Here is a 14,295-nt window from a genome sequence, read left to right as displayed (position 1 = left end):
GCACAAAGACCACAAATACATTAATAAAATCTCATTCAAACTGCATGTGTGGTACGCAGTGCAGGTGAATGGGAAACACCGCCCAGGGCGTGCCCTCTTCTCTCTGCTCCCGTCAAAGGGGAAGTATATAAAACCCTGAAATCCCCGAAACCTCGGCTCTTTATTCCTCTCCACAGATGCTGCCCGACCTGCCGAGCTCCTGTGTTCCTCTGGATTTCCAGCAATCTGCAGAATCTCCCATGCTTACGATTTTCACCCCTGTGCATCTGAACAGCTGTACGAGACCTGTCAGGGTCCTTTCAAAAGTACGTCTACCGAAGCTGCCTGACAGAAGAAAGGGTGGCGAGCTTCTCTCTCATTGGGAATTAATTTATTCTCTTGTTTATCCAAAGAAAGGATAAATTGATAGATTCTTGATTAGGGATACGGGGAGAAGGCTGGAGATTGGGGCTGAGAGGGAAATGGATCAGCCATGATGAAATGGCGGAACAGACTCGATGAACCAAATGGCCTAATTCTGCTCCTATACCCTATGGTCTAAATAACACGAGATTCTGCCGATGCTGGACATCTTGAGGAACGCGCAGAAAATACCGGAGCAACTCAGCAGGTCAGGCAGCATCTATGGAGGGAAATAAATAATTGACGTTTCGGGCCGAGGCCCTTCATCAGAACTGGAAAGGAAGGGGGAAGAAGCCCGAATAAGAAAGTTGGGGGGGGGAGGGATGGAGGACAAGGTGGCAGGTGATAGGTGAGACCAGGTGAAGGTGGGGGTGGGGGGGAGATGTAGTTAGAAGCTGTGATGTGATGGGTAGAAGAGGCTGAAGAAGGAGGAATCTGATAGGAGAGGAGAGTGGACCATGGAAGAAAGGGGAGGAGGAGGAGGAGGAGAACCAGAGGGAGGTGAGGAGGTTTGAGAGGGAAACCAGAATGGGCTATGGAGAAACAGATGAGGGAGGGGCGAGAAAGAACCAGAAGCTGGAGAAATTGATGTTCATGCCATCAGGTTGGAGGCTAACCCAGATGGAATATGAGGCTCTGCTCCTCCAGCCTGAGAGTGGCCTCATTGTGGCAGAAGAGGCGTGGATGGACATTTCGGAACGGGAATGGGTGGCCAACGGGAAATCTGGCCATTTGTTCAAGTTTAAATTACCATTCAACCGTACACGAATAGAACCAAACGTGAAACCGCGTTCCTTTGGGGCCAAGGTACAAAACATAGTACCAACAATCACACACAGCACAAGGTGCATAGGTCCCATTCACGACAGCAGTCAGACAAAAAGGAACTAATATAGCCCAAGTCTCTGAGTGACGTGTCCTGCAGATTGATGGTGCATGGATGATTGTCGGCAAGAACGAGCCCTCAGCGGCCCGCAATCGAACACGCACAATCCGCCATGGCTTTTTCGAGCACACACTGGAGGGCAGCACCAACGGACAGAGCGAAGGTGCATAAGATAACGTGGCCCGTTTGGAACAGTAAGAGGGTAATTTGTAGGTAGCAGTGGTAACTGTGAGTTCCCTTGAGACCAACATGTTTACTTAACACTGGCCAGTGTTCAAGCCGAGGTGGAGGAAGAGGATCTGCTGGACTCGTACGCCACACCAGGAAGGGTATGTACCTCTTTCTCTCATGGATTCCCTCCTCTAGTGCTTTGCTAAATCTGTGGTGCAACTTGAGAACCGCCTGGACCGCGTGTCCTCCCCACGATTCCAGATTCAGATCGATATTTGTACAATGCAATTCCTCGTTTGCATTAACGGCCTAGGACGTGCTGGGGGTGGGGGGGGGCTGCCCACACGTGTCACCGCGTACTCCGGTGCCAACGTAGCAGACCCACAACGTTCAGCAGAGCGAGTAGCAGCAAAACAAGCCCCTTCCCTCCCTTCCCTGCGCATTCGTGTGTCTAACAGCCTCTTGAACACCTCGGTCGTACGGCCTTCACCAGCCCGGTAACACATTCCGGGCACCCACAAGTATCGGAATCAGGTTTAATATCACCAGCGGGTGTCATGAAATGTTTGAACTTTGTGGCAGCAGTACAATACATGATAAATGTACTTCTATAAAAAGCTCAGTTATAGCAAGTATGTGTGTGTAGGCCTACATTAGTCTCGAGCCTGGGCAAGGTTCTTCTTTATGGGAGACCGGCAGTTGCCCAAGCTGCAAGTCTCCCCTCTCCACGCCACCGATGTTGTCCAAGGGAAGGGCATATGTATGTTAAATTAAAAATAGTGCAAAAACAGCACAGCAATTTTTTTTAAAAAAAAAGTAGTGAAGCAGCGTTCATGGGTTCAGTGTCCATTCAGAAATCGGTTGGCAGAGGGGAAGAAGCTGTTCCTGAATCGCTGAGTGTGTGTCTTCAGGCTCCTGTACCTCCTCCCTGATGGCAGCGGGGAAGAAGCTGTTCCTGAATCGCTGAGTGTGTGTCTTCAGGCTCCTGTACCTCCTCCCTGATGGCAGCGGGGAAGAAGCTGTTCCTGAATCACTGAGTGTGTGTCTTCAGGCTCCTGTACCTCCTCCCTGATGGCACAGGGGAAGAAGCTGTTCCTGAATCACTGAGTGTGTGCCTTCAGGCTCCTGTACCTCCTCCCTGACGGTAGCAATGAGAAGAGGGCACGTCCTGGGTGATGGAGGTCCCTAATGATGCCTTTTTGAGGCATTGCTCCTTGACAATATCCTGGATACAACTCTCTTTGTTTTTAAAAAAAAAAACTTGCCCCGCATATCTCCTTTAAACTTTCCCCCACTCACTTTTAAACCTATATCCTTTGGTTTTTACGAGGAAATCTGCAGATACTGGAAATCCAAGCAGCACACACAAATTGCTGGTGGAACGCAGCAGGCCAGGCATTTTGTGTGTGTCCTCTGGTTTTTGACATTTCCGCCCCGGGCAAAATAAAGATTCTGACCGTCTTATCTACGCCTTTCGTAAATATATAAACGTCAATCTGTAAGTAACTGCCGACACCCTGGTGAAGGGTCTCAGCCTGAAACGTCGACTGTTTATTCCCCTCCATAGATGCTGCCTGGTGCGTCCAGCATCTTGTGTGTGTTGTAACCTGAAGTTTGGTTGTTATAGTTTGCACTGGTTCAGATTCAGACCTGCAGTAGTGTGCAAAAGTCTTGTATAGCTAGGGAGCCTAAGACTTACGTACATTATTGTAGTAATTTTATGTATTGCACTGTACTGCTGCAATACAGTACAAAAAATACAAATTTCATGACATGTAAGAGATGATAAATCTGATATCGGTCTTTAATGTGGACTGAGAGCGGGAAGTGGGCAGGGAGAGGGTTGGGAAAAGGGGAAGGGAGAGGCGAGGCGAGGGAGCGGGAAGCACCAGAGAGATATTCTGTCATGATCAATAAACCAATTGTTTGGAATCAAGTGGCCTTGCCTGGTGTCTCAGGGCTGGGTGTGTCTGTATCCACACCAATCTCTTCCCCGCCCCCCCCACCACCCCTGGCTCTGCTTCTCTGCCACCTTCCACACACCCCTCCCGCGGCGCTCCACCCTCACCATTCCCAACATCCTTTTCTCCTGCCAGATTTACAGACTCGCTCCCCGCTCCCAGTTGACAAACGCCTCAGTTACCCTAACTACTGTATGTGTGCCAAAGACTTTTACATCTAAAGATGCGGTAAAGTGCGTGGTTTGGACCAATAACCAACCAGCCGGCAACTGTTGCCGCATATTCCGGCGCTAGCGTAGCATACCCACAATGTTCAGCAGAACAATACGACATGCCTCTCTGCCACTCACTCACCTCCAACCCCAGACAGACCGCCTCCGGGCCTCCGACTTCCAAGTTCCTGGACTCGCAGACATCAGGCCTCCGAAGTCTTGACCCGCTGACTGCTGGCAGGTGACCAGTTGCAAATTATTCTTGTGCAGAATCGCTCCTCAGAAGTTGGTGAGATGGGCAGCGACGCCGGGCTTTGAACTCGGACTCCTTTTGCGGCTCTGGGCTCAGTTTTGTGGGTCGCTCGTGCTCCGTGCTTCCCTAAAACTTGTTCCCTTTTGCAGGCTGCTTCACAGAAACGGTCGCTGACCACCCCGGAGAACCGGCAATCGAAGAAGGCGTCGGCTGCCCGCAGCCCGCGAATCCTCTTCTCCCCGGCCTCCTTCTCTCCCAGGTAACCGTCCGCGATGCCAGCTGAGCCCGATGAGCACAAGAAGTCTTGGGAAACGGGCACAAAATGCTGGAGGAACCTAGCAAGGCAGGGCCAGCATTGGGTCGTAGAGCGTTACAGCACAGGAACAAGCCCTGTGCTGAACTGTGATTCTGTCTAGTCCCATCGACCTGCAGCTGAGCCATGGCCCCTCCCATCCACGCAGTTATCCAAGCTCGTTCCACACTTGCACAAGTGGAGAAGATTCCCTATCTAATGGTTTTTTTAAAAAAATGTCCCTAGTGTATCTGCCTGGACCACCACCTCGGCAGCTCGAACAAAATGTCAAACTCTGACGTTCCTCCCCCCATACTTTCCTACAAACACCCTAAAATGATAAGACCATAAGATATAGGGGCAGAATTAGCCCATCGAGTCTGCTCCGCCATTTCATCATGGCTGATCCATTTTCCCTCTCAGCTCCAGTCTCCTGCTTTCACCCCGTATCCCTTCATGCCCTGAATCTATCGACCTCCGCCTTAAATATACCCAATGACTTGGCCTGTGGCAAAGAATTCCACAGATTCACCACTCTCTGGCTAAAGAAGTTGCTCCTCACTCCCCGCAGTGCCACCCCGTCGCAGAAGTACGGCTCCAGAACGAACCGCGGCGAGGTGGTCTCCTCCTTCGGCGTGGTCCGCGGGGCCGCGTGGCGCGGTGCGGGGGGCAGGAGCGCCAGCGTGCAGCTCTTCACCGCCCCCGAGGACTCGGTCACGACGAGGTTTAAGCACATGTTCCAGAAGCTCTACGACATCCGAGAAGGTAATGGCCGCCCCGTGGCTACGTTCGGGTTTCACGAGCTTCGTTGGCTCGGAACGCGGTTTAAAAAGTCGGCAACGCAGTTTTTAAAAAAAACTTGTTGGTTGCAGCCGTTCTCTCGAATGTTCCCAGAGCCCAGACCGAAGAAAGAAAGAAAAGGAAGTCTAGAAGTTTAGAAAAAAGAAAATTGGGCACCACGGTAGTGTAGGGGTTAACGAGATATTACAGTAGACAATAATTTGTTTTGGAGGTGGCTGGCAGAGGGAGGGAGCGCCTGGTCCCCTCCTTTGGTAGGGGATGCCTCACCGCCCCGACACCCGAAGGTAAAGTTAAACCACAAAGAAAAATGACCACCTCCGCCCTGTGCGCATTGATTGACCCAGTGCAGGACGTCCTTGGTTAGCTGGCGTTGGAAAGGATGAGCCTGTAGAGGGAACGAGGCCCTGGGGTCAGCGTTGTGGCCATGAACTCCACAGATTTGCCATCCTCTGGCTAAAGAAATTCTTCCTCATTTCTATTCTAAAGTGAGGCCCTTTAAACATAGGAGCAGGATTAGGCCATCTGGCCCATCGAGTCTGCTCTGCCATTCAATTACGGCTGATCCTTTTCTTGGTCTCCTCCTCAACCCCAGTTCCCAGCCTTCTCCCCGTAACCTTTGATGCCATGTCCAATCAACCTCTGCCTTAAATACACCCAGTGACCCGGCCTCCACAGCTGCTCGTGGCAACAAATTCCACAAATTCACCACCCTCTGGCTAAAGAAATTTCTCCGCATCTCCGTTTTGAAAGGGCGCCCCTCTATCCTGAGGCTGTGCCCTCTTGTCCTAGATTCCCCCACCATGGGAAACATCCTTTCCACATCTACTCTGTCTAGGCCTTTCAACATTCGAAAGGTTTCAGTGAGATCCGCCTCATCCTTCTGAATTCCAGTGAGTACAGACCCAGAGCCATCAAACGTCCCTCGTATTTCATTCCTGGAATCATCCTTGTGAACCTCCTCTGGATCCTCTCCAATGCCAGCACATCTTTTCTAAGATGAGGAGCCCAAAACTGTTCACAATACTCAAGGTGAGGCCTCACCAATGCCTTATAAACCCTCAGCATCACACCCTTGCTGTTTTAGAACTGATAAAATTACAGCACAGTAATTGGTCCTTTGGCAAACGACCTTTTAATCTATTGAAAACATTCCAACTTTTCCCTGCTATTTTACTACATATTGAATCTGTAATATATTTAATAATTGCCTCATACCCTTATTATACACCTGTACACCTGCTCGTCAATGCAAATATCTCGTCAGCCAATCCTGTGGCAGCAACTCGATGCGTAAAAGCATGCTGACATGGTCAGGAGGTTCGGTTGCTCAGACCAAACGTCAGAGCGCGAAAGAAACGTGATCGAAGTGGCCCTGGAATGACTGTTGGCGCCAGATGGGGTGGTTTGAGTATCTTAGAAACTGCTCATCTCCAGGGATTTTCATGCACAAACAGTCCGGAGGGTAGGAGTTCCCACCCTGGGACCCCCTTGCTCATTGGTGTTGGTCCATGGCATAAAAGGTTGGGAACGTCTGGTCTAGGGTTTACGGAGGATGGTGCGAGAAACACAAAAACACCCGGTGAGCGGCAGTTCAGTGGGCGAAAACGCCTCGTTAATGAGAGCGGTCAGGGGAGATTGGCCAGACTGGGTCAAGATGACGGGAAGGCGACAGTAACTCAAATAACCACACGTTACAGCCGTGGTGTTCAGGGGAGCGCCATGTCTTGCAGTGGATTGGCTATAGCAGTAGAAAGAGCACAGAGGCCTCTTTATTAGGCAGAGGAGATACCTGTGTATTTAATCCTTGGTATTTGATATTGCCTTCCTGGGTGGGTGAAACTTCTTGCTCACAAGACTTGAAGCATGAGATTGTTGGGGGGAGAGTAGGAATTCCTGACCCGACCCCTTCTTCGTTTACCATTTCAGTTTTAAACTACAGAATTGAGGACTTGGCCCAGTCTTTGTCAGATCATCACAACATCGAGGACTTCAGGCCAGTCGCTGCGCTGGCACAGGTGAGATGCCGAAGAGTAGGGGCGGGCTGTAGTCTTTGATCGAGGTCTGTTTGGGGGGGGGGGGGCTTTTGCTATTGCCTGCACGGTGAGGCGGGGGGGGGGGGGTCGGTGCTTCTGCTGGTGTGGGAGGAGGGAAGGAGGGGGCAAAGCCAAAAGAGGCTTTCCTCGCTCTTGGACCTGGGCCCTGCCACTTGGAGTGGCTCACGGGCATGGGACCCGCTGTCTCGTTTCAGCCTGCAGCCGACCATTCCTATCTGGCCCGGCGCTTAAAAGTGGTCAAACAACAGCTTGTCCCTCACTCTTGGGTCCAGGCACCACTGCCTCGCTTCTGTTCTGACGCGTGGAATCGGGTTTGTGGTTATGTATTTGGTGTTAAATTGGAAGTTCTTGAGATTGTAATGGGTCCAGGCGTTTACGATCTGGATGTTAAATGTCTTTATGCCACCTGCTGGTAATATCCAGTATTACCTCCATTGTATTAATCAGTATTTATCACTCTTCCCAAGAAACCTGGGGCAATAGAATGTGAATTACACAGGACCATAAGTTTAATGAGTCATATCACCAAGATACTTCTAAGTTCTTGTCATCAAAATTCTAAAAGTAAGATACAAGCTGAAATAGGTAAAGAACAATGTGGTTTTGTGAAACTCAAAGGTAGAAGAAACGGGATATTGATGTTAAGGATACTATCAGAACGAGCTATTCAAGTGCAAAAAGATTTGTTTGTTTTATCGACTACACAAAAGCATTTGATACACATTTGAAGCACAATAAGTTATTTGAAATATTACAGGAAACTCTAGATCTAGATTCGAAAGACCTCCGCCTAATCAGAAATCTGTACTGGGAACAAACTGCCGCTGTAAGAACAGATGGAGATGAAGTGAGTCAGTTTACGAAAATCAAGAGAGGCGTTAGACAAGAGGGTGTTTCTCCCCCCCCCCCGCGATTTGTTTAATGTGTACAGTGAAACAATATTACAAAAAATAAGAGTCATCTTGGGAATCAAAGTTGGCGGTGAAAACCTCAATAATTTCAGATATGCGGATGACTGTGTTAATTGCAAGTACAGAGGAAGAACTACAAAGCTTAATTGATATAGTTGTTGAAGAAAGTGCTAAAATGGGTCTATCTATCAATTGCAAAAAGACAATGTATGGTGATATCCAAAAAGAAGGAGAATCCTATCTGCAGGCCGAGAATAAACGGGGAAGACATAAAACAAGTACAGAACTTTTGCTACTTAGGAAGCTGGGTGACATCAGATGGCAGGTGCGACATGGACATCAAAAGAAGAATTGGAATGGCAAAGGACACCTTTACGAGAATGAAGAGTTTACTGACCAACACTAAACTAGGCATGACAACCCACCTCAGAGTACTGAAATGTTACGTTTATCCAGTTATGTTATATGGTTCAGAATGTTGGGACAATATCTAGTAACATGAGGAAACAAATTGAAGCAGCAGAGATGTGGTTTTTGAGGAGGATGCAAGGAATATCATGGACGAAATGAATATCTAATGAGGACGTCACGAACAGAGCAAGCACACAAAGAGAAATAATGTATGAGATCATGAAAAGGCAACGTAACTTCATCGGACATGTGATTAGGAAAGAGGAGTTAGAATGCACGGTAATTATGGGAAGGATTGAAGGGAAGAAAGCAAGAGGAAGGCAAAGACAAATGACGATGGAGACAGCAACCAGAGAACTGGAAATGAATACCAATGAATTGATCCACTTGACCCGAAACAGGAGTGTGTGGGCCATGGCGGTCAAAGCTCAAACTGGGCACGGCACCTGATGATGATGATGATGATGATGATGATGATGATGATGATGCCTCCATTGAGAAGTTGTGGCTTTATGCCACCTGCTGGTAATGTTTGGTATTTCAGCCATTGAAAAGTGACTTTATACTGCCAACACACACTCAGACAGACAGACACACACACACACACACACACACACACACACACACACACACACAGTAGGCCAGGCAGCATCAATGGGGATGAGAAAAGTACAGTCGTTTCCTTCACCTGGCATTGTCTCCATTAAAGATCATCTTTAATTGCCATGTACACTTAGTGGCCACTTTATTAGGTACACCCGTAGAGCCGCTCATTAATGCAGATATCTAATCAGCCAATCGTGTGGCAGCAAGTCAAAGCACAAAAGTGTGCAGGCACGGTCAAGAGGTTCAGTTTTTGTTCAGACCAAATGTCAGAGTGGGGGAGGAAATGTGACCTAAGCGACTTTGACAGTGGAACGATTGTTGGTGCCCAGATGGTTGGAGTGACTCAGGATCTGCTGATCCCCTGGGCTCTCCATGCATAGCGGTCTCTAGAGGTTACAGAGATTGGTGCGAGAAACAGGAAAGCATCCAGTGAGCGACAGTTCTGTGGGCAAAAACGCCTTGTTAATGAGAGAGGTCCGAGGCTGTCTGGCCACAGTAACTCAAATGGTCCTGCCGAAGGGTCTCAGCCCGAAACTTCGGGTGAGAGGGGTAGTCGACGTTTCAATTCAAACCCTGCATAATCCTGGGATGGCAGGACTTTCATACAGAGACTGGATCGACTAGGCTTATACTCGCTGGAATTTAGAAGATTGAGGGGGGATCTTATTGAAACGTATAAAATTCTAAAGGGGTTGGACAGGCTAGATGCAGGAAGATTGTTTCCGATGTTGGGGAAGTCCAGAACGAGGGGTCACAGTTTAAGGATAAAGGGGAAGCCTTTTAGGACCGAGATGAGGAAAAACTTCTTCACACAGAGAGTGGTGAATCTGTAGAATTCTCTGCCACAGGAAACAGTTGAGGCCGGTTCATTGGCTATATTTAAGAGGAAGTTAGATATGGCCCTTGTGGCTAAAGGGATCGGGGGTATGGAGAGAAAGCAGGTACAGGGTTCTGAGTTGGATGATCAGCCATGACCATACTGAATGGCGGTGCAGGCTCGAAGGGCCGAAAGGCCTACTCCTGCACCTATTTTCTATGTTTCTATAATAAATTGGCTCCTGCTTTATCCATTGCATTTTAAAATAATTACCCTGTCTTTATGCCAGCTGCTGGTAATATCTGGTATTGCCTCCAATTGAGAAGTTGCGGCTTTATGCCATCTGCTGGTAGTGTTCGGTATTGCAGCCATTGAGAACTTACCGGTAATTGCATGTATTGCAGGAAACGGTGAAGTTTCTGGGACAGATCGCCTGTGACAGCAATGGAAAGCTTAACGCAAAGTCAGTGATGTTGCAGGGAGATCTGGAGCACTCGGCGGGAATGCAAGTTCCGGTGGATCTGTCGGAGCTAAAGGAATACTCTCTCTTCCCGGGGCAGGTGCGTGGAGCTGTCAGAGTGCGTTCGGTCCGTGCGTGTTTGAGCTGCATCGAGGCTCGTTCACCGCTGGGCGTTAAGTGTGACCTTTTGCGAGACTTGAGATACGACCTCTCACTGTACATGCTGTTTATTCAGAATCACTATAATTTGCACAGTGCGCATTCAGACGTAACGTAAAGATATTTACTCAGGTACGTGAAGGACGTAAGAAATAAAATCATTTCAATTTAATTTTTTTTTAATTGGAATATCAAAAAGTTTATTAAGGGACCAAAATTGTTTCCGTAGTTAAAAATGTTGAGACCACTGACAGATTTTCACACTGCGTTCAGGCTTTGATAATTATGGCCCGGTGGCAGAAGGTTGGGTGGAATGGGAAGTATCTTACCCAGTGTGCATTGCAACAGGGAAACCACTCTATAGGTTAAGCTAGGGATAGTCTTAAGTCTATCGTCATGGGCGCACAATGATAGAAAGGTTATATGTGTAGTGTCTGAATCAGGTTATTTATCTCTGACCTGCGTCGTGAAATTTCTTGTTTTGTGGCAACTGTACATACAAATTACTATAAGTTAGAAGAAGTTACAGAGAGGCTGAGCAAAAAGTGCTAAAAGGCAGCATATTGTTGAGGTAGTGTTCAGAGGTCCAATGTGAGGGGAAGAAGCTGTTCCTGAAACATTGACTGTGGGTCTTCAGGCTCCTGTACCTCCTCCCTGATGGTGGCGGTGGGAGGAGGGCCCTCAATGCCTGAGGCTGCCTTCACCTCAGGATTTCCTCATGGGTGGAGAGGGTTGTGCCCCAGACAGAGCTGGTGCTTAACTCCCTCTGCAGCTCCAATCCAGTGCATGGGAGCCCCCACACGAGACGGAATGCAGCCAGTCAGACTGCTGTCTACGGTCCATCTGTAGAATTTTGTGAGTGTCTTTGTTGACAAACCATCTCACCTCAAACTCCTAATGAAATGTAGCCGCTGTCGCGCCTTCTTTGTAACCGCATTGATGTGTTGGGCCCGGGGTAGATCCTCCCAGATGTTGACCTTGGAGCTCCTTGCCCTTTCCACTGCAGACCCCTCGATGACGGGGGCTTGGGGGCAGACAGCGCACGGAATATAAACTGTCCCATACAGTAGAGGAAAGGAGCGTGCAAGAGCAGGACCTTAACGTAAAGAAAAGCCGGGCGCAGTCGGGGACCAGTCTGACGGCAGTGTTCCGTCGCAGAGGTGCGGTTAGAATCGTGCAGGTCTCATCCAGGGCCTGACGGTCGCTGGAAAGCGACTGCTGCTGAACGTGGCCGTGAAGAATATTGGGCCAGAATTAGGCCATTCAGCCCGTCGAGTCTGCTCTGCCATCCCATCATTTTCTCTCTCAACCCCATTCTCCTGCCTCCCCCACCCCACCGCAACCTTTGACGCCCTTAGTCATCGAGTGTGTGTCAACCTCTGCTCTGAATGTACCCAGTGACGTAGGCATTTGTGGGAAGGCAGTCCACAGATTCAGCAGACTGGCTGAAGAAATTCAGGGGGTGGCACAGTGGTGTGGTGGTCAGCACAAGGGTTTACAGTGCCAGCGACCCGGGTTCAATTCCCGCCGCTGCCTGTGAGGAGTTTGTACGTCCTCCCGGTGACCACCTTGGTTTCCTCCGGGTGCTCTGGATTCCTCCCACTGTCCAAAGACGTCCCGGTAGGTAGGTTAATTGGTCACTGTAAATTGTCCCGGGATAAGGCCAGGGTTAAATCAGGGGGGGGGGGGGGGGGGAGAGGGGTTGCTGGTGGCGAGGCTCAAAAGCCGGAAGGGCCTATTCTGTGCTGTATCGCAGCAAAATAAAAAATAAATAAAATAAAAATTAAAAAATAAAATACCTCCTCTCTGTTGCTGCTGCACGATTGGCTGATTAGATATAGAACATAGAAAACCTACAGCACAATACAGGCCCTTCGGCCCACAAAGCTGTGCCAAACATGTCCTTACCTGAGAAATTACCTCAGGTTGCCATTGCCCTCTATTTTTCCTGAGCTCCATGTACCTGTCCAGGAGTCTCCTAGAAGACCCTATCGTATCCGCCTCCACCACTGTCGCCAGCAGCCCATTCCACGCACTCACCACTCTCTGAGTAAAAAACTTACCCCTGACATCTCCTCTGTACCTACCTTCAAGTAGCTTAAAACTGCGCCCTCTCGTGCTAGCCATTTCAGCCCTGGGATAAAGCCTCTGACTACCCACACGATCAATGCCTTTTATCATCTTATACACCTCTATCAGGTCACCTCTCATCCTCCATCGCTCCAAGGAGAAAAGGCCGAGTTCACTCAACCTATTCTCATTAGGCATGTTCCCCAATCCAGGCAACATCCTTGTAAATCTCCTCTGCACCCTTTCTATGGCTTCCACATCCTTCCTGGAGTGAGGCAACCAGAACTGAGCACAGTACTCCAAGTGGGGTCTGACTAGGGTCCTATATAGCTGCAACATTACCTCTCGGCTCCTAAACTCAATCCCATGATTGATGAAGGCCAATGCACCGTATGCCTTCTTAACCACAGAGTCAACCTGCACAGCAGCTTTGAGTGTCCAATGGACTCGGACCCCAAGATCCCTCTGATCCTCCACACTGCCAAGAGTCTTACCATTAATACTATATTCTGCCATCATATTTGACCTACCAAAATGAACCACCTCACACTTATCTGGGTTGAACTCCATCTGCCACTTCTCAGCCCAGTTTTGCATCCTATCAATATCTCGCTGTAACCTCTGACAACCCTCCACAATATCCATAACACCCCCAACCTTTGTGTCATCAGCAAACTTACTTAATCCATCCCTCCACTTCCTCATGCAGGTCATTTATAAAAATCACGAAGAGTAAGGGTCCCAGAACAGATCCCTGAGGCACACCACTGGTCCCCGACCTCCATACAGAATATGACCCGTCTACAACCACTCTTTGTCTTCTGTGGTCAAGCCATTTCTCCACAAAGCAATGTTCCCTTGGATCCCAGACCTCCTTACTTTCTCAATAAGCCTTGCGTGCACGTGTATCTAATGAAGTAGCCTCTGAGTGTATACTGAGGCGCTAGATCTGACCACAGGGGTGTTTGCTCTTGCAGGTGGTGGCCCTGGACGGGATAAACAGCACCGGCCGCTGCATCGTGGCTTCCCGGTTGTATGAGGTCAGTACTCGTGCAATGTTCGGACTTTGTTACCGCAGTAACAGTGGCTCCGTGCATTCTGCCCCGTACTTCAATTCAGGTTTAATTGTCACTAAAACCATGCGCGCATCCTCGTGAACGCAGCCAAACGAGACAGCGTTACTCCGGGATCAAGGTACAAAGCGAGGTAGCAGCAGTCACACACAGCACAAAGCGCACATAATACAGGGAGATACAGCCGCGCGATAAATTCAAGCCGTCCGTCAGCAGGGCTTGTCTTCTGCAGAGAGAACACCAGGGGGCAGCACCGACTCCGGCCACACCGCCCCCTGGTGGAGCGCACCGGTTCTGACGCCTCTCCCCCAACAGCTGTAAACAGGCAACGCCACGGCTTGAGGCCTAGTCCTTGCACATACAGAATAGCAAGCACTTATGGGAGAATATAATCACACAAAATATACACCCACAGTCCCGACCCGGAGTCTTTTGTTCTGCCCAACGAACGGCGGGGGGGGAGGGTCAGCACCAACTCCAGCCCCAGTGCTGCACCATGCTACCCCCAGTTGGAACACACTGGCTCCGCTGTCTACTCTCCCGGCAGCTGTACTCGCCTTGGAGAGAGATTACAGATTAGTTTCAGATCCCTCTCCGGGGATCGTCACCCTGTCGTGGTGAGTTCTTAATGAGTTGGCTACTGAGTTCCTGAGATCACGAGAGCGATTTCGTCTGGAGTTTGTTCACCTGGCACTTGGTGGGGTCACCCAAGGACTGGGGGGAGGTTCCAGTAGTTCCATTTAATATCGGAGAAAT

The 14,295-nt window shown here is 49.3% G+C and overlaps 1 protein-coding gene across 2 annotated transcripts in view; it reads left to right on the top strand.

Moving 5' to 3' along the window:
* pola2 (polymerase (DNA directed), alpha 2) overlaps positions 1-14,295 on the top strand; it is a 105,799-nt gene that overhangs the window by 41,622 nt on the left and 49,882 nt on the right. For both annotated transcript variants that reach the window (XM_073031436.1, XM_073031434.1), the window contains 6 exons: positions 1,560-1,617; positions 4,035-4,144; positions 4,749-4,942; positions 6,905-6,993; positions 10,182-10,337; positions 13,444-13,506. In XM_073031436.1, the coding sequence (XP_072887537.1) occupies positions 1,560-1,617; positions 4,035-4,144; positions 4,749-4,942; positions 6,905-6,993; positions 10,182-10,337; positions 13,444-13,506 (670 nt within the window). The remainder of the gene's footprint in view (positions 1-1,559; positions 1,618-4,034; positions 4,145-4,748; positions 4,943-6,904; positions 6,994-10,181; positions 10,338-13,443; positions 13,507-14,295) is intronic.

This window comes from Hemitrygon akajei, chromosome 28 (genome assembly GCF_048418815.1).
Source record: "Hemitrygon akajei chromosome 28, sHemAka1.3, whole genome shotgun sequence".
Lineage (NCBI taxonomy): Eukaryota > Metazoa > Chordata > Chondrichthyes > Myliobatiformes > Dasyatidae > Hemitrygon > Hemitrygon akajei.
Note: the sequence above shows the minus strand (reverse complement) of the source record. Positions and strands in the feature narration are given on the sequence as shown.